At 49.5% G+C, this 20,420-nt stretch overlaps 1 protein-coding gene across 8 annotated transcripts in view; it reads left to right on the top strand.

The window, feature by feature from the left end:
• CSGALNACT1 (chondroitin sulfate N-acetylgalactosaminyltransferase 1) overlaps positions 1–20,420 on the top strand; it is a 338,580-nt gene that overhangs the window by 248,899 nt on the left and 69,261 nt on the right. For all 8 annotated transcript variants that reach the window (XM_025275393.3, XM_025275498.3, XM_025275451.3 and 5 more), the window contains one exon: positions 7,165–8,030. In XM_025275393.3, coding sequence (XP_025131178.1) covers positions 7,421–8,030 — 610 coding nt within the window. In that variant the 5' untranslated portion in view covers positions 7,165–7,420. The remainder of the gene's footprint in view (positions 1–7,164; positions 8,031–20,420) is intronic.

Raw genomic sequence — 20,420 nt, 5'->3', positions numbered from 1 at the left:
ACAGGGAGGACCCTCAGGGCATCTTGAAGGCCATGAGGTCCAGGTCCTCCAGGTTGGAAGGGAGGGAAGCATGCTCGTGGTGGGGTCAGGCAGTGTCCAGCAGTTGGTGTTGGAGACCCTGGGATGGCGCCAGGGGTCCAGAGGCAGGAAGGTTACCCCGCAGACTGGGAGCCTGCACTGGGCCCTGGGTGGGTGGGGCTGCAGTTTTGTGTCCTGGGGATTCTGGAATGAAAGGCGGTGAGGAGGGCAGTTATATGGGAGCCAGAAGCAGGTCCCAGGGGAGCCCAGGATGGTCCACTGGAGTGAGAAGACATTCAAAGCATTTTTCATGATTCATTGTTGTTGGGGTATTGTTTTGTGAACACGTAACGCAGCGGTACTGTAAGATTGGTGTGTAGCTTGCCAATGAATCCATTAGACATTTGGTCCTCGCCCACTGGTCACTTGCTGCTGGGCATGCCGTGCTGTTTACATCCATCAGCTTGGAGACCACTGATCCGGGAGTGGAGGAGGAGCATGGCCCTCGGAGCCTGTCATGGACAGAGCCTTGGGCCGGGCAGCCTGGCATCAGGCTGGGGAGGCTGTGAGGATGCTCCCCGACCACATGACACTGTGATGCCAGGTGAAGGCTGTGCCCCACTGGCCCTCACCTGGTCCTGTGTGGACAGCGACACTGATCTTCCCTGCACTCCTCAGCTGCCGTCAGAAGCACCCTGAGGCTGACAGTGCTTGGCACAGGATGAGTGCTGACTCAAGCCGCCTGGAGAAGAGACGCTTGTGTTGCAGAAAGATGTGTGATGCCGGAGAAGTGCAGCTCCTCAGCTCCCGGGGGTGTGATTTGGGAAGAATATGCTCATTTTCCGGCTGTTTTAACGTCCCTGCAACATCTCAGCCCTAAAGTGGCAGATGTGAACGAGAGGCAGCTTGCTCTGGACCACACGATGCTGCGGCAGGAGTTGCATCTCTAAGAGACCGGATGGGAAAGAGTTAAAAAGAAGTGTGTTCACAGGAGGCAGGGAGGTGGGGCTGGGAGCTGGGTGTCTTCAGCCCCCGGAGTGGCTTTGGTCTGCCTTTTACTGGATTCTGCAGAATTTCCCGCACTCCTGCAGGTGGCCTCGGCCCCTCACAGGTGCCCCAGGCCGACAGGGAGGCAGGGATGCCAGGCCATGCTGGGAGCTGCCCGGTGCATACGGGAGCTAAGTGGAAGCATAGAGAATTCCTGCAGCGCTGAGGAGGGCCAAGGGTTTGTTGTTGTTCAGTCACTCAGTCGACCCCATGGACTGCAGCACACCAGGCCTCCCTGTCCATCATCAACTCCTGGAGCTTGCTCAAACTCATGTCCATTGAGTTGGTGATGCCATCCAACCATCTCATCCTCTGTCGCCCCCTCCTCCTCTTGCCCTCAGTCTTTCCCAGCATCAGGGTCTTTTCCAGGGCGAGGCTTACAGAGTCACTTTGTATATGTTTCTGAGAGCATCTGAAGTCTGTCTGAATAAGCGTCCTTGCATGATGCCTTCTGCACACACATTCAGGATAGTGTGCTTACCCAGGAGATGGGACCTCGATTTATGCTCCGTTGCTGCTGCTGCTGCTAACTCGCTTCAGTCATGTCCGACTCTGTGCAACCCCATAGACGGCAGCCCATCAGGCTCCCCCGTCCCTGGGATTCTCCAGGCAAGAACACTGGAGTGGGTTACCATTTCCTTCTCCAATGCATGAAAGTAAAAAGTGAAAATGAAGTTGCTCAGTCATGTCCAACTCTTAGCAACCCCGTGGACTGCAGCCCACCAGGCTCCTCCATCCATGGATTTTCCATTAGTACAGCTAATCCTGCCACCGAGGGTCTGCCATGCCCCTGCTTTCAAAGAGCCGATTGTCTGTGTCCCCCAAGGAGCCGCTGCACAGGGTGGCCTGGGGCCCTGGTCCCCCGCTTCCTGGCTCAGGACACGCGGTTGATTTTCTTCGCTCCTGCCCTTCTGGCTGGGTGTGTGCACAGGGTGGAGCTGTCCCGGGTGCTTTATGGCCATGCCCTGAACGGGCTCCTTTGTCACTCAGGCCTGTCACTGTGCCGAGTAGGGCTGTCCAGCCTGGCCTCACCACTGAGCCCCGACCCTTCTGCCTGCTGCCGTCACGGCCGCGTCTCACAGCGGGGCTTGTCCTGCGGTCCTCAGCGTGTGTGAGCTTCTCAGGGACACTCGTAGAGGCCTCTTGGAAGGCTCTCTCTGTCGCAGGCCACAGCCCTGCTGACCAAAATGTCCCCTGGCATCTGTAGTGTGAAACCGGGACACGCATCTAAGAGCGCTTCTGTCCTGGCTGTAGAAATTGTAATGTCTACTCTCCTCATTTTCGGTGACTGTTAGACCCTGGACCAAACTTAAGACGTGTCTTCATTTCACTCTGTTTCCACTCTAAGGTGAAAGGATACGCAGTCCCTGTAGCTGCTTGCCTATCTTAAGGAATGTTGTGGATACCTAACATTTATTTTAAGCTCTTGTCATTTTGAAATTTATTTTTTTATACTTCTCAACCCTATCCCCCGTACATTTGGTAGGTGGGAACATGGCATTAGCGATGATATCTGTCTCAGTGTAGTTTGGCTGTTAAGGGTTCGTGTTACAGTTATTGGCAAAGGGCTTCGTTCCCCTGCAAGCTCATGAACTTCTCCTGGAACTTGGGCTCGGTCCCCTTTTCATCTCCTGTAACTTCTTGTCGGCAGGGTGCTAGTAGATGCTCAGTAACAGCGAGGATGAACAGCGACAGCCTCCTGGATTCTTCCCTGTCTTGGGTCCTTGCTGTGCTCTCTGGAGGCCTGGGGCTGCCCCAGACGCTTGCTGGTCAGCGCAGGCTGTCAGATGGCTTGTAGCTGGAGTCTGAGAAACCCACCCCATGGCTGGGCCCCTTGGCTTAGGCCCTTGTGTCTTTCAGACTCTCCGCCTTGACTGTTCAGAAAGAAATTCCTTAAGCAGCCCCCTGCCTGCATACCCCAGGGCAGAGCTCTTAGGGTCAGTCTGCCTGTCCCGAGAGCCCCTGTCTGGCCCGAGAGTTTGGGGAGGGACCTTGCACTGAGTGGGCTCTGCCCTGGGTGATGTGGTGAGCACTGCTCTGCAGCGTGGTCCGCCCTCACAGCAGACCTTGGAGGAACCTGCTCTGCCCTGGGTGATGTGGTGAGCACTGCTCTGCAGCATCATCTGCCCTCACAGCGGACCTTGGAGGAATCTCCACCTGCCCTTCTGTTGCTCAGAGGTTGTAAAAACAACAGCAAAGCCACTATGTTTGGCTGTCCCTTCAGTCTAATCAGTAAGTGCTGTGTTTTTTGGATGGTGTGCGTCACAGAACATCCCTGGGGATTTGGCTGGGGCAGGAAAGCCTGGGGGGAGCTCTTGGGAAGGATGGACCTTTGAAGCGAAGGTGGCAGCGGAGTAAAAGGGCTTCCTCGGTGGCTCAGACGGTAAAGAATCTGCCTGCAGTGCAGGAGACCTAGGTCAGGAAGATCCCCTGGAGAAGGGAATGGCAACCTACTCCAGTATCTTTCCTGGGAAATCCCATGGACAGAGGTGCCTGGTGGGCTACAGTGTACGGGGTCGCAAAGAGTCAGACACGACTGGTTGAAGAGAAAAGACAAAAAGTATTACTTCTCAGGTGGACTTTTCTCTAAAGTACTGGATTTGAGTCAAATTTTTGCTTTAAAGCTATATTCATGGTTTATTTTCTTGAACTTTTCTGAAAAACAGACATAAAGTGTATGCCCTTGCTTGACTTCACAGTTATCTATCATTACTTTATGTCTACTTTTAATCAGGATTTAAAAAAAAAACCTAATATTTGGTTATTTTGTAAAACAGCATTTTGAAATGTCTGATACATTTATGCTCTTGTTTTTTTCTCTCTAAACAATGAACAACAACAAAAAATCATCCTTAATTTTGCTCTACTAACTAGAGTACAAGAAAAATCTAATGCTAATTGCAATGACAAAAAGGTAAAAAAAAGATTTAAAAACAGTAAAATATAGCTAGCAGATGCAACGAGCCCGAGGATTTTTTGGTAGTTAAAAAGTAGGAACATGCACCTCCCTTTTACTCATCCTAAGGTTGGTTACTGAGAGGACTTTGTTGTTGTTCAGTCGCCAGGTCACGTCTGACTCTGTGACCCCATGGACTGCAGCACACCAGGCTTCCCTGTTCCTCACCATCTTTCAGTTTGCCCAAGTTCATATCCATTGATGCCGTCCAACCATCTCATCCTCTGTTGCCCTCTTCTCTTGCCTTCGATCATTCCCAGCATCAGGGGCTTTTCCAGTGAGTTGGCTCTTCCCATCAGGTCTTGCCCCTAACTACCCCAAAGATGGAACTCCTCTGAAATCTGGGTGCCTTTTCTGTTTTTTAAATAGTAGCACAATGCTACTGGGATGGTAACAGCTGTATTTTCACTGTCTCTGATGATAGTGCCTGGTAATTACATGGTGGGCTCCATCTGCAGCTGTAAACACAGTATAAATGTTAACTGTTTCATTCTCCCAACACCTCTTCAGAGAGCGGGAGAGGCTGGACCTTTGTGGTTTGGTTGTAGGTTTGGTCCGGATTGTATGGTTGTATCTCATCGAGGCGTCCTGCATGTGTATGTGGTAGAGCTGGGAAGGTAACACCTTTGCTGCAGATGAAAAATACGATGTCGCCGTAGAAGCAGGAGTGGGGAGGATAAGCCTCCTGAATTCAGCAGGCAAACGTGCAACCAGTTTACTATTTTGATTACAGGATAGATGCTAGAAACATCGAAAACCACTGTGTGTTGAGAGGTGCGGAATTTTGTTTCTGATGTACCTTATCTGCTCCTGACCTTTAAAAGGAGCAATCCATCACTGCTCCCTTGGCAGTAATTTTTATGGCTTTTGATTCTTTCAAAAAGTCATTTCTTACTAAGCCTGTTTTTTTTTTTCTCTCCTTTTATATCTCAAAGAGTGAAATACCAAATAACTTTGAAATTTATACTAGTGAACTTCAAAAGCTGGACTAGACTTTCAAGAGATTTATGGAACGGAACAAAATAATTATTGTACAGTTTAAAAAATTTTTAACCATTGCTTTAATGCACTGCTTCAGTTAACCAACATGATTTCAATTTATTATGCAAATGCAACAATTATTCCATTTGAAGCGTTAGAAAGATTGCATTTGTTTCCCCAGCACAATAAATGGTGTTGAATGTTCCATTTTTGGTTTTTTTTTTTTTTGATTTGCTTATTTGGTCTTTAGTGACAACCCATTTAAAGTAAAAGTCTTTTAAAGTGGCCGAATAACATGGTAACGTGTCTTCACTGGTAATTTAGTACTCGCATATAATGAGTTAGTACTCGGATATAATGAGTTAATCCAAAGGATGTCATTAAAAACAGCACGGTGCCTGAATTCCCAAGCTGAGATGTTTTTAATCACAGAATTATAGTAATTACATAAATCCTGGGATTTTCATCAGACGGAAACATGCACTAAACATGCACTTTAAACTCGACACCGATACCCATGTACTGTGCTAAAGTATAGGCTGGAGAATCCTCAGGCCAAGGGAGACATTGGAGAGAATGTTAGGTGTTGCATCTTAAAGGAAAATTGGGAAATCAGCTATTTTGGTAACAGTAATATCATACGAGGCACATCCCCTGAGGATCAGGAGAGAAACCCCTGGCTGTGGCTGCAGGACAAAGGGCGACTACTCAGACTCAGTGACCCTGCTGTTCGCTGCATTTTCAGCACACGGAGGGTGCAGAAGGATCACCTCCTCCTTTTCCCTGGGGCCCAGAAGCTGCTAATTGCCTAGAGTTCTTCCGGTCCATCAGTGAGACAGCCCACAGATAAATGAGGCGAGAATCTGGATATCCAGGTCTGGTGAAGACTATGTGAAAAGTAACTTTGTTATCGCAGGGATTTTTTTAAAGTATTGAAATGACCCAGACACAGTACCTTCAGGGAGCTCGTTTCAGGGAAGTGATATATTGAGTAAGAAGATGAGTGCATCTAGGAAAATTTATTAAAATCTCCAAAAACAAGAAATCTTATTTGATTCATGTATTGTTCTTTCTTTTTCGTGGCTCAGATGGGCAGGGGAGTTGAGAAAAGGGGATTGAGGAAGGGAGGGGGTTGAGGGGGTGAGGAAGAGAGGGTCATTGATGGGTGGAGGAGGAAGGGGGTGCCTGGGAAAGGGGGACAGTGGGTCAGAGCCAGGTGGCCCTGCATTTGTTTGGGGGGATGGTGAAGTTGAGGTGCAGAGTGTGTGTGTGACAGGCCGTGTGGTCTGGCTGGGTATTCCTGGTGAGCCGCCAGGACAGGGAGTTCCTCTTGGAGGGTGGGCAGAGGCATCCTGGGTTTGAGTTCTCACCAAGCAGTATTTCAGGTCTCGTTCTCCCAGCCTCATCCCTTTCTCTGTAAACTCATCACCCACTGCCCTGGAAGAACTATCTGCTCATTCTGCATCAGATCAGATCAGATTAGTCGCTCAGTCGTGTCCGAATCTTTGTATTACCATCCAAACTTAGCGTTGGCATATTTGAGCCTCCAGGTGCTTCCGTGCTGCTCAGCAGAAAGCGTGAGGACCACCCTGAGCCGGCCTGAAGCTCTTCCCCTGGATGGGTGCCCTCAAGATCAGGGATGTTCACTGTTTGCATCTGGGCTTGAGCAGGGCCTGTCTGCAATCCCATTGTCATTTAAGTTTTGCTTTTCCCTTTTAACCACGAAAATAATATGTGCCATTGTGGACAATTGACATGATAAAGAAAGCTCACCATTAATCCTACTCTAGTAAGAGAGAGCTCACATTTTGCCATCTTTTCTTCCTATTTTTTTTTTTTTCTGCATGCTTTGTTTTTTTGTGTGCACTCCTCTGCAAATGGGTACCTGCATTCTGATTCAGAAGCACCAAATATTTAATCACCTGTTGTAAGCATCTTCTTTTTTCTTTTCCACAGATTGCATGACTTGCAGATCTTAGTTTCCTGCCCAGGGACTGAACCCGGCTCTGGGGCAGTGAGTGTGTAGCAGTCCTAACACTGAACTGCCTGGGAGTTCCCAGTATTTTCCATAAACCCCACTGCATATTGATTATTGGCCGTCATGGTGAACACAAGGAGGTTATTGTCTTCAGTGAGTGTTATTGCCCTCTGTCTCTCCCCAGATCCCCTCTGGAAGGTTACGATGGGAATGAGCCTGACGACTTGGATGGTTTCCCCGACTTGCTGCCTCTGCCCACAAGTTCGTCCTTCGGAAGTCAGGAAAGTGCAGCACGTGGTGGTGGCCTCCCAGCAACAAGGCGTGGCGGTGTAGACAGGAATGGATGAGAGCGGCTCGGGGGCACTCGCACGCGTGCTTCCGAAGGTGTAGTCTGGGGACGCCCCTGCGGGCCGGGCCGCATGGCCGACTCCTGAGCCAGGATGCTGCGCCGGGGGCTGCTCGCCTGGGCCTCCCGGGTGGTGGTCTTGCTCGTGCTTCTCTGCTGCGTGGCGTCTGTCCTCTACATGCTGGCCTGCACGCCGAGGGGCGATGATGAGCGCCAGGGGCTGCCCAGGGCCAACGGCCCCACGGGCAGGGCCGGCTCCCAGGCGGCGGTGCTCGGCTGGGAGGAGCGTCACCGCGACCACGTCGGGAGCCTCAAGAGGCAAATTGCGCAGCTGCAGGAGGAGCTGCAAGAGCGGAGCGAGCAGCTGAAGGCCGCGCAGCAGCTGGCGGGGGAGCCCGCGGGTGCCCCGGGCAGGGCCCAGGCCGACCTGCTGGCCTTCCTGCGCTCGCAGGTGGACAGGGCGGAGGTGCACGCCGGCGTCAAGCAGGCCACCGAGTACGCCGCCGTGCCCTTCGACAGCTTCACGCTGCACAAGGTGTACCAGCTGGAGACCGGCCTGACCCGCCACCCCGAGGAGAAGCCCGTGCGCAAGGACAAGCGGGACGAGCTGGTGGAGGCCATCCAGTCGGCCGTGGAGGCCCTGAACAGCCCCGCCGAGAGCAGCCCTGACCAGCGGCCTTACACGGCCTCGGACTTCATCGAAGGTTGGCCGGCTCGCCACGGGGGTGGGAAGTGGTGGGAGGGGCTCGGGGTCCCGGTCCAGGCAGGGCCGGGCTGCGGAGGTCCGCGGTGGCTTTGGGCAGACGGCTTTGTGTGAGCCGCTTTAAGGACGAGGGACCACAGTGGCTGTGACCTGCAAGACGGCTCAGCGTGGCCAGGGAAGGTGCAGAGTCAAGGAGGGAACAAAGGAAGCTGAGGGGAAGCTGACCAGGCAGCAGCCCCAGGAACAGACTGACAGTACTGTTGACTGAAGCAAGCACAAATCCACCATGAGCCCAGGCCCGGACCAATTTAGACCAGTTCAGACTGGTTTGAACTGGCTGAGACTTGTTTAGACCAATTTAAAAAGCCTCTGACACTGGTTTAGACCTGTTTGAGCTGGCTGAGACTAGACCAGTTTAAAAAGCCTCTGAGGCTGGTTTAGACCTGTTTGAACTGGCTGAGACTTGCTTAGACCAGTATAAAAAGCCTCAGATCGGTTTGACCTGGTCTCAGCTGGTTCGAACCAGCTGAGACCAGGTGGAAACGGCTTAGGCCCATTTGAACTGGCTGAGACCAGCTTAGACCAGTTTAGATTGGTTTAGACCAGTTTGTACCATCTTAGACTGGTTTTATGGCCGCTTAGCCAAGAGCGGTTTTGAGTGTGACAGGCAGTTTTCGTTTTATGACTTCTTACAGGCACTTCTGGAGACAGGGTCCTTTCATCAGGTCACAGACAGAACAGTAATAAACAACGTGTGCTTGTAGCACTTAGGCTGGTCTAGCTCTGTTTTGGAGAAGGAAATGGCACCCCACCCCACTCTTGCTGGAGAATCCCAGGGACGGGGGAGCCTGGTGGGCTGCCGTCTATGGGGTCGCACAGAGTCGGACACGACTGAAGCGACTTGGCAGCAGCAGCAGCTCTGTTTTAGCACGTTTATACTTACAGTGACCCCTTGGAAGGGGTGAGGGGACGGAGGCTCAGGTTAAGTAAATCACCTAAAATTGCTCCCTTACCAGTGACAGTGGGGTGTGAACCCAGAATTCTGATTCCAGCATCCGGGTCCTTAACCACTGGGTCACACTGTAGGTCGTCAGAGCCCCTGGAAGCTGAGAGTGAATAGCTCTTTTCTTCGTGGATGCAGAGCAACCTTGTATTAACTTGCGTTTGTGCCAGTTTTAGAAGAAAGCTGCCTCATCTTGGAAGTTTCTTGCAGGCTCTTCTTACTGACTTTTCTATTGTTACCGATTCACAAATCAGCTGATAATTTGGGAGAGGAGCTGCCTTTGAGGTTGCCCAACTTTTCCTCCTGTTTCTGAATAGGACCTACTTCCCAGACACGTGGCTTGTCCACTCACCATGCTCCCTACTGGGTTCTGTACTGACCACCTCGTCCACCAGCAGGCAGGACAAACTGCCTTTAGTCGTATCAGAAACCCTCCCTCTGCTCCTCATGCCTGTTCTCTTTGGACACCTTCCAGTCTTACCGTTTTTCCCTTTACAGGTGAACTGTAAGTTAATGCAGTTTTGATACATTATCTCTTTTCATATACCTGGAGCTCGGTAAAGAAATCTTACACAAGACCAAGCTTTTGATGTGTTTACTGAAAAAAAAAAAAAAAGCATAACCTGAGAATTGTGATTTAAATTTTATTTGGGTGCAAAATGAGGACTTTAGCCAGGGACAGCATATCAGACATCTCTGAGGATATGCCCCAAGAAGTGGGGTGGAGGTCAGGATGTATGTGATTTTGGTGAAGGGGGTCCGTGAAGCAACACATTTTGGAAGAAGGTTGCTGCTGGTCACGAGGAGCAGATGTCATTGTTCATGATTTTGGTACTTTTCCACATATAAGAAGATACAGGAAATAGGGCTCATAAAATCTCCTGAAAGTATCTATCTGAGATCTGTCCTCCAGTTTTTCCCAGAGAATTGAGTGCCTCGTTTTTACTCTCAACCTCAAACTCTTTTCAGGGTAAGTAAGTTGAAGGTCAGTGACTGCAATGGCCAGTGACTTCATCCTTGTAGAGGCAGATGACAAGTGTCCATTTTTCATCCATAGGTGTCAGGATTTTTTCGACTTATTTATTCTGAGGTATTAAAAGGCTCAGCACACCGGGAAGCTAGTAATCACAGGGTGAGCATTCGGTAAGTGTTTAAAATATCGTGAGGCTGTTGCCTCTCATTTTTAGAGAACTTGAGAGCTTATAAAACATTTCCACAACTGTTATTTGCCTAGCCGACTTGCAGGGAAAATCATTAAACATCCTTTAAAAGGAACTCCTGGTTGCCCCTCACACAAAACCTCACACAAAACCATTTCAAAAGAACTTGATTACCGGTCCGCGCCTGCACTTGGGCATGTTCACCCTTGTGGCTTTAATCTGCATTTGTGTTTGACATCTCTGCTTTTCTATGCACAGTATCTGAAGTGTAAGGCCTGTGGTTCTCCGTCAGGAGAGACCCGGACCTCTTGTCCCTGAGCTGATGTGGCATGACTGACTTCCTCTCAGAGACCGCTTGTCACACTGCCCTGTGTGGGTACCACCCTGTGTGTGAAGGCAGGTCGGTCCACACATGCCTTCCAAACTTGGGGAAAGTCTACTCAGCTATTTCGTACGATGAGTAAATGGACACAAACACTTTAAATGTGTTTACACCTATTTGACTGTCGTACACATAGTTAATACCACTTTTTCATTCTTATCACAAAAGACTATGGAGGCAGTTTTTACTTTCTCAGTAAATGGATGTCAACAAAAGATTCCACTGGCCAGGAACTGCAGGAAGGCAGAGTTAAATCCAGTGCAAGGAATAACTGTCAGACCAGAGACGTTTCTGAACAAAGTGGGGTTTCCATCTCTGCAAGGATTCTGTCATCAGCTGGATAGCTGGGAGGTTGTAACTGCTGACTCTGTCATCAGAGAGGTGGCTGGACTGAGGTACATATGAAGGTCTTTGCAATCCTGGTTCATGATTCTTTGATCTACACCTAGTGGGGAAGGAAGAAGGGAAGAGAAAGGGTCTGATTTGAAATCTTTTTTCTGTAGTAATTAGAACAAGTGACAGAACCTTGTAAGGATTAAGACTGCCTTTGCAATAACATCTTTAGGTTTGTAAACTGGAAGTTTGCAACTTCCCTGGTGGCTCAGATGGTAAAGAACCTGCCCACAATGGGGGACACCCGGGTTCAATCCTTGGGTCAGGACGATCCCCTGGAGAAGGGAATGGCACCCCACTCTAGTGTTCTTGCCTGGAGAATCCCATGGACAGAGGAGCTTGGCAGGCTACAGTCTACGGGGTCGCAAAGTGTCAGACTGAGCGACTAACACTTTCACACTTTCACTTTACATGGTAATTAGAACAAGTGACAGAACCTTGTAAGAATGAAGTCTGTCTTTAAGATAACGTGTTTGGGTTTGTAAGCCTAACCTTGGACCCTTTTGTGTTTGGGTGTCAGCAGGCAGTTGAGTGGGAGTCTCCGGGCAGACCTGGGCTCCACACACTTATAAGGGCTCCACACAAGGGTCACGGGTTGGCTGAACCCTGAATTCCTGTGATAAGGCTGGAGGTTCTTTGTGTTCAGACGAGGAATAATGAAAGTCTGAGAATGCTTCCGGATGATAATGGTTGTGTCGACTGAAAAGCCAGCCCTGGGGCAGGAGGCATGATGCCAGGGTGGGGCCTGGGCGACCCTGGTCCAGATCCTGCACCTCCCAGCAGCTGGGTCTCCTTGTCCTTCAGTCAGAGGCCGACTTTCATGTCCCCCAAGGCCTACCCGGCTCCGCCTCCTGCAAATACAAAGCACAGCTTCAGCTTGGTTCCTCTCGGCTTTGCTGAGAGACCGTTCCTGAGGGGTGCCCCAGCCCTCCGGATCCTGCTGTCTGGAAAGGGTGGATTTGGACAGTCTTCTCTGATGGTGGCCACTTCCTGCAATTCCGTGAAACCTGCGGAGGGGAACGCCTGCTGATGACCGTCTAATTTGTTATCCACACTAACTGAATTATTATCTATTCTAAAAGATAGAGGAAGCGATGTTGATCCCTATTTCCAGATGTTTCTTCTGGCACTGATTTTTGCATTGGATTCTCACATAGCATGAATCTTTGGTACAACCATCTGGGAAAAGAAGATAAAGGAGAAAAACATGATCATATCCTGTGCATTCAGAAACCCAACTATTTATCTCAAGTGAACAGAACACTGCCCTTTGTGGCTTAGCACCTCCTGTTCAGGTCTGAGTGGCATGACTTTTGGCTTTGATGGCATATTTTAAATAGAGCTCTGGGCCCTGCAGCCATAAAACAGTTTGTTGTTGTCTGGTCGCTCAGTTGTGTCTGACTTGTTGCGACCCCATGGACTGCAGCACACCAGGCTTCCCTATCCTTCACCATCTCCTGGAGCTTGCTCAAACTCATGTCCATCGAGTCGGTGATGCCATCCAACCATCTCATCCTCTGTCATCCCCTTCTCCTCCTGCCTTCAGTCTTTCCCAGCATCAGGGTCTCTTCTAGTGAGTCAGATCTTCTCATTGAGTGGCCAGAGTATTGGAACTTCAGCATCCGTCTTTCCAATGCATATTCAGGGTTGATTTCTTTTAGGAAAACAATGTAGCCTCCTGAATTATTATTGTAACCATCTAAACACTGGATAATGTGAGGCACTGTGTCTACCTTCTCTGTGGGGTGGTTCTGAACCAGCCTGGGCAGCTCACTCGCTCCAGCTTTTCTAGGGTTAGTGGAAGCAAGAGTGGGTCAGATGCCGAAAGACTTGATTTTAGGATGATGGAGCTGAGCCAAGAGTCACGAGAAAGTGAGGCTTTTGATGGTGCCCTGAGACCCGTTTTAAGACAAGGGGATGTGGAAGTGGCTCCAAAACCTTAGTGGCCGCTGAACAGTGATCTCCTGTGCCCTGCAGCCAAGACTGGGGAGGGGCTGGTTCCCAGGAGGCTGAGGTGGAGTGAGGATCCTGAGTGTTTTACATCCTTTGTTGATGCCTCAGCTTAACCTCCAGGAATACCCTGAGTACCACGATGCTAAGCTTTGCTAGACAAGTCAAGCCCAGTCCCAGGGCTGGGTGTCTGGAGGGCTGGGTGCTTGAGGCCATGATGCTTGGCGTGCCTTTTTGTGAATTGGGGAGGGAAGGTAAGACAGGTGTTCAGGTGCATTTCCCGGCGCTTGGGGGGCCTCTGGGGTTCTTGATGCAGAAATTAGGAAGAGCAAGGATTCTGTACGGTGGGCGGGGTGTGGGGGGGATGAGCAGATGGTTCACGGAGGTGGCTGCAGGCAGGACAGGATGGAGAGTTTGCAGTTTGCGGGCTTCTTATTCCAGGGGCTTCTCCTCCTGTGAAGTGTGGGCTCTAGAGGGCTGGCTCAGTCGTTGTGGTGCATGGGCTTAGTTGCCATGGGATCCCATGGTGGGATCTTCCTGGACTAGGGATTGAACCTGTGTCCCCTGCATTGGTAGGTGGAGTCTTGTCCACTCTACAACCAGGGAAGTCCCTGCACATACACCCTTGAACACAGCCCTTTTGTAGAGAGCACCACCCCCTCAACCCCTGTCCGCCCCCAGTTCCTTTACATTGTAAATGTCTCTGTCAGCAGCAGCCAGAGTTTCCTGCATCACTAGTCAGGCTCTATCTGATTCTCTCAGGGATGGGAGCTTTTGGGAGGCAGTAGTGAGATTACCTCTTATGCTTTGCTTAGAATATCAGCAGTCCCTGGGGTCTGTAAAGCATTTCTTGTCTGTATCTGTCTGCTTCCACTGGGGCTGCTGATCAGAGGTGGGCAGGGGTCCATGGGGAGGTGGGCTGCCTGGGTGCTGAACCTTGGCCCTGGTGGCTTTATCCTCCTTGAAGGACCCGAAGGAGCTGAGGTGCAGGAGAGGTGGACCCCAAGGGGAGTGGCTCCATTGTGGAAACGCTGGCCTGCGTCCTGCCTGGCTCTCCTTCTGCCCTCAACCCCATCTTTGCTGTGGACGTAGATGAAGGGAAGGAATAGACTTTTTCCATCCTTGGAGGTTCCACTGGCTTATCAGTTGATCTGGAAAACACAATCTGGAGAGGCGGGTGTTTGTGGGGAGGACGCTGATGGTAGAGGACAGAGTGGAGGGGAAATGAGATTCCAGGAGGAGGTGGTGGGTTAGGTGTGGCTGGGCATGTCAGAGCCTCCTTTCGAAGGTCTGTTCCTTGCATCTCTGTGGCTGCGTTGCGCCTTGTCTGTGGCGCACGGCTCTCCATTGCGTCATGCGCTGTTGCGCCTTGTGTGTGGCGCACGGCTCTCCATTGCGTCATGCGCTGTTGCGCCTTGTCTGTGGCGCACGGCTCTCCATTGCGTCATGCGCAGTCTTCCACTGCAGCACGCGGCCTCTTTAGTTGTGGCGCGTGGGCTGAGTTGCTCCATGGCATGTGGGATCTTAGTTCCCTGACCAGGGATCAAACCCAAGTCCTCTGCATTAGAAGGCGGATTCTTAACCCCGGGACCACCAGGGAAGTCCCACAAAGTGTCATAGCTTCTTGAATGGAGGGCCAGATGGGTAATAGGAGAGTTAAGCTCTGAGGTTTCTGAAGGCTTGGATGTTCAGTCTGTTCATTCACGGGGGGCCCATGCGCCAGCATCATCCATGCTGGGGGCAGCCAGAGTCACACACACGACCCCTGCCGCTCGCAGGTGATGACAGCAGAGTCACACCCTAAAGGGGCCCAGGGGAGAGATTGGCCCGGCCCGCGGCACGGTCAGCAAGGTCTTCACAGAGAAGGCTCAGGCCGGGGGCTGCTCCGCTCAGCGGGAGAGATGACGGCAGCACCTGGAGGCGTGTGAACCCTGGGATGTTCGGGGAGCTGCAGGCAGGATGCTGGGGTATTCAGCAAGAGGATGTAGCTCTGGATGGGGGGAGGCGTGGCAAGATGGTGACCCTGAAATTAGTACCAAGATCATCATGGGTTTATGTGCATTTCATGATTTCTAGTTTACTCTGCAGGGCATGTGCCATTATTGACCATTTTTAACTGTGGCTAGCCTGGTCACTATGATAGCAGGGTAGAGGGGATATTGGAGAGGGCTGAGAGTTTGGGAAATAGTTTGGCAGGTCCTCAACTGGGAAACATAGTTTCTGCATGACCCAGTGGTTCTGCTTCAAGGTATGACTCGAGAGAAAGGAGAATGTATGTTCACACAGAAACTTGGACACAGATATTCATGACAGCTGGATGGTGAGAACAACCCTGATGTCCACCTGTGGATGGACTGATGCACACCATATGACTTTTGTGCAAAATTTTTTGCCACAGAAAGAAACAAAGGACTGATCTACACTGCAAAGCGTATGTCCCTTGAAAACATGATGCTGAGTGAAGAGACTCCACATATAGAAGACCACATATTGTGTGATCCACTTACGTGAGATGTCCAGAAGAGGCAAGTCTGTAGCGACAGGAAGTAGATTGCTGGTTGCCTAGGACCTCAGGTGGTTGGGTTGGGAGAGGGGTGAGGAGTGACTGATAATATAGCTACAGGGTTTCCTTTTAGTGCAATGAAACGCTCCAAAATTAGATGGTGGTAGTGGTTGCACCAGAGAAGGCGATGGCACCCACTCCAGTAGTCCTGCCTGGAAACTCCCATGGACGGCGGAGCCTGGTGGGCTGCAGTCCATGGGGTCGCTAGGAGTCGGACACGACTGAGCGACTTCACTTTCACTTTTCACTTTCATGCGTTGGAGAAGGAAATGGCAACCCACTCCAGTGTTCTTGCCTGGAGAATCCCAGGGACGGCGGAGCCTGGTGGGCTGCCGTCCGTGGGGTCGCACAGAGTCGGACACGACTGAAGCAACTTAGCAGCAGAAGCAGTGGTTGCAAAACTCTGTAAATATAGTTAAAAAAAGAAAAAAGGTGACTTGTACAGTTGAAACAGTGAATTGTTTGGTATGTGAATTACATCTCAGTAAAGCTACTTAAAAGTAAATATGATATAATCTCTGTCCTCAAAAAAAATGCAAAGGCTGGGAGATGAATGAAAAAGCTTTAAAAATAGTTGAGGTGGAGAAGACTCCTGCACCAAGGCTGCAGCCATGGAACAGGAGGGCGAGGTAGGGCTCAGTACATTGGGAGGTGGTAGCTTTGTGGTCCAACCAAAAGCTTAGCGACTGAACAACAACAGCAATAGAATCCTGGGCTTTTTTTTTTTTGGCCATGCTGCGAGGCAGCAGTTTCTTAGTTCCCCAACCAGGGATCGAACCCTTGCCCCTGTGTGGAAGTACAGAGGATGGGGTGCAGTGGACCATCAGGAAGTCCCCTGGGCTTTTCCATAGGCATTTCTCCAGAGTGTGTAATGAAGAACAAGCTTCCAGGAACATACTCACTTAAACATCATGCTTTTTCAAAAGGGATTTTAGGCAGCAGTGGTATTTATTGATGTCAGACCTCTTTCCCCTTTATGTAAGTGCTAAATCATGTCTTTCTAATATGAGACACCAATACTGGCAGAGACTGGATGGGGAAGTGGGCAGAAGCTGGAAGAATGAATACCCATATCTTACTTTTACTATAAAATTAATTCAACAGACAGAAATACAAAGAATTCTTGTTTCTGACCGTAGTCAACTGACTGCCTTAACGATCAGTTTCCAGTTTGGAGATCATCTTCCAAACACACTGTCATTAGCCCGAGGCCAAACATTCAAGTGTAAGAACCAAAAGCCTGCGTGCCATCGCTTGTCGGTGACCATTGGCAGAGGGCTAGGAGCTTGCCTGCAGGGTGGGCCAGATGTGAGGCCACAACACAGCTGGGCCTCCTGCTGCTGTTGAAGGGACAAAAGCTTTGAGGACAAAACCCAGTCCAGTGGGTGTCAGGACCCGCAGAGGCTCAGCAGCATCTGGCAGGCTGGCCATGCAGAGCAGGTGGTGCAGAGTTCAGGGGCCCGACAGGGATGAGGTGCAGGAATCAGCTGGACACAGGGAAGAGACAGGAGACGCGATCTGAATCAGGTCAGGAGGGGTCGGCACCCTTTGTTGTTCAGTCACTCAGTCATGTCGGACTCTTTGCAACCCCATGGGTTGCAGCACGCCAGGCTTCCCTGTCTTTCACCACCTCCTGGAGTTTGCTCAAACTTATGTCCATCGAGTCAGTGATGCCATCCAACCATCTCATCCTCTGTCGTCCCCTTCTCTTCCTGCCTTCAATCTTTCCCAGCATCAGGATCTTTTCTAATGAGTTGGTTCCTCACATCAGGTGGCCAAAGTATTGGAGTTTCAGCTTCAGCATCAGTCCTTCCAATGAACATTCAGGACTAATTTCCTTTAGGATGGACTGGTTTGATCTCCTTACAGTCCAAGGGACTCTCAAAGAGTCCCATAACTCAAAAGCATCAGTTCTTTGACATTCAGCCTTCTTTATGGTCCAACTCTCACATTCATTCATGACTACTGGAAAAACTATAGCTTTGTCTAGACGGACCTTTTTCGGTACCCAGGGATAGGTGTTTATTCATCAGACATTTATTGAATGTCTACTGTGCATCGGGCATGGCCCCGAGGGCTGTGCCGGCAGACCTTAGGATGAGGGCTGTGGGCTTCTCTGGAAGGAGCTCCCACAGTTCTCATGTAGGTAATATTTCGTTACTGAAATCCTATGAATTTTCAGCCATTTCCTAAGAGATTCTCACTAGTTGCCAATGTTCCCAAAAGGCAATAGTTTGAACTTTTTATTCATTTTCAAGTTCATGGTTGAACCTCCTCAACTTTTGAATATGTAGAGTTTATTAATAGTATGGAGTATGCTTGACCTTCTCTCCATGTTTAATGAAATCATTCATCTCAGTAACCTCTGCCCACAAACTCAACGGCCCTGGAATTCATGAAAAATAGCAGACTGTGTGGCCTCACATAAAGTGTGTGAATATAAAAGTATATCTCATACCCTTTAATTATGTGCCAAATTTATTCAGAATCAGTCATGTCCTTTGCAGATGAGTGAATAACAGAGGCATACATCAAATGCTCAGAGTGAGATCTAAACAGACCCTACTTTATATGGCTCAAGGTACAATGAGCCTGATAGCAGTTCTTGCTTAAACTTTTAAGTCCAGACAAATATTATGAAAGATAAATGGGCAAAAGATACGAACAGATCATAAAGAAGAGACATGGATGCCTGAAAATCACATGCAAAAGTGAGAAGTAGATAAAAATTAAAAGTTGAATATTTAATTGCCATAATAAAAATGGCAGTCCATGATGTTGGTGAGGTGAAATGAACATTTATACCTAGTAATGTGAATATAAATGGAGGCAGCCATTCTGTAAGGCAGTTTGTGACAAGAGCCGCTAAAATGTTCATACCTTTTCCCAGTATTTTCATTTCTGAAAACTTGTTCTCAAAATGCCCATCAATGTGTACATCAAGAAAGTTCACTGTAGAAATGCTTGTAATAGTGAAAAAAATAGAAACAACCCAAATGCCTAAGAGTAGGAGACTGGTAAAATCACGTTTTTGTTGTTAAGTCACTAAGTCGTGTCCGACTCTTTGCAGCCCCACGGACTGCAGCACAGGCTTCCCTGTCCTTCACTATCTCCCGGAGCTTGTGAGGCCATCCAAGCATCTCATCCTCTGTCGCCCCTTCTCCTCTTGCCCTCAGTCTTCCCCAGCATCAGAGTCTTTTCCAATGAATCGGCTCTTCACCTCAGGTGGCCAAAGTATTGGAGCTTCAGCTTGAGCGTCAGTCCTCCAGTGAATATTCAGGGTTGACTTCCTTTAGGATGGACTGGTTGGATCTCCTTGCAGTCCAAGGGACTTTCAGGAGTCTTCTCCAACACCACAGTTCAAAAGCATCAATTCTTCAGCGCTCAGCTTTCTTTATGGTCCAACTCTCACATCTGAACATGACTACTGGAAAAACCATAGCTTTGACTATCTGAACCTTTGTCGGCAAAGTGATGTCTCTGCTTTTTAATATGCTGTCTAGGTTTGTCATAGCTCTGCTTCCAAGGAGCAAGTGTCTCTTAATTTCATGGCTGCAGTCACCATTTGCAGTGATTTTAGAGCCCAAGAAAATAAAGTCTGTCACTGTTTCCATTGTTTCCCCATCTATTTGCCATGAAGTGGTGGGACTGTATGCCAAGATCTTCATTTTTTGAATGTTGAATTTTAAGCTGTTTCACTCTCCTTTTTCACCTTCATCAAGAAGCTCTTTAGTTCCTCTTTGCTTTCTGCCATTAGAGTGGTATCATCTGCATATCTCAGGTTGTTGATATTTCACCCAGCAGTCTTGATTACAGCTTGTGATTCACCCAGCCTGGCATTTTGCATAATGTGTTCTATTGTACAGAAACCAAAAATCATTTATTAGCTACTAATAGAATGGGACAGCCTGTGTCATGGGAAAAACTGTAATTTTAGCTGTGAAAGTACTGATAAAGTTTTCATCTAACTATAAAAATTAAGAGGATGAAAATACTATATCAAAGCATTTATAGTCTTACTTGCAAGTGGTGGAATTACAGGTGATGCTGTGTTTCCGGACATGATAATCTGTTGCTCTTATACTTTGCAAAAGGATATAGCAGCGGCTGAATGATGTTGACATGATTAAAAAGGAAAGTAGCGTCTGATCTCCACAAAGTGACCGAATCTGATGTTTGGGACGGACGCTGAATCCAGGGTGGTGGTGTCCATGCATTTCTGTCCTGCTTCTGGAGACTCAGACGAGAAAAATAACAGTGTAGGTCATGTTCTCGGTCTTGAGCAGTCTTGAGCCTCAATAACAGGGCTGGAGGAGGCTGCCAGCCTGCAGAGGTGAGGGTCATTCTTAGGAAGGTGATGACCAGCCTCTTGGAAGAGGCCTGAGCACAGCTTCTTTGTGTCCTCCCTCATCATGATGGGTGGCAGGTGTCTGGCTGGAGGGCAGGACCCAGCAGACAGCCGTGCGGTCACCCTCATCAGCTCTGCAGGACTCTGGCCCTGGATCCTTGGCCCCTAAACAGCAGTTTGGCGGAGCTTCGTTCCACTGATGCCCCGCAGCTCTGATGCTGTCTGCCTGACTCCTGGTCCCTGCGGCATCCAACTCTGTTTTCTAACTTTCCTTAAAGCCCCCCGGGACTTCTCTAGGAGGAACGGGGTCTTCAAATATCAAGAAAGAGGAGAACAAGGCACCTCTTCTTCCTCCTCTTGTAAAAAGACCCTACCGTTGATGGTGCCTTTTTTAAAAGCCTGTCTCTCCCCTTTGCCTTCTTTTCCAAAAATAGGTGTTGTGAAAGACAGTGTGAGCTGCAGCAGCCTCGCATATGTGGCTTCCCATCTGCAGCTCGGTCTGCACAATGCGCCATAATTTTAGCTGCCTAAATCGGGACTGTTCTGCGTGCTGATTCAAGAGGGGCTGGGAAGTCACATGGGCGAGCAGGGC

Source organism: Bubalus bubalis, chromosome 1 (assembly GCF_019923935.1).
Source record: "Bubalus bubalis isolate 160015118507 breed Murrah chromosome 1, NDDB_SH_1, whole genome shotgun sequence".
Taxonomy (NCBI): domain Eukaryota; kingdom Metazoa; phylum Chordata; class Mammalia; order Artiodactyla; family Bovidae; genus Bubalus; species Bubalus bubalis.
Note: the sequence above shows the minus strand (reverse complement) of the source record. Positions and strands in the feature narration are given on the sequence as shown.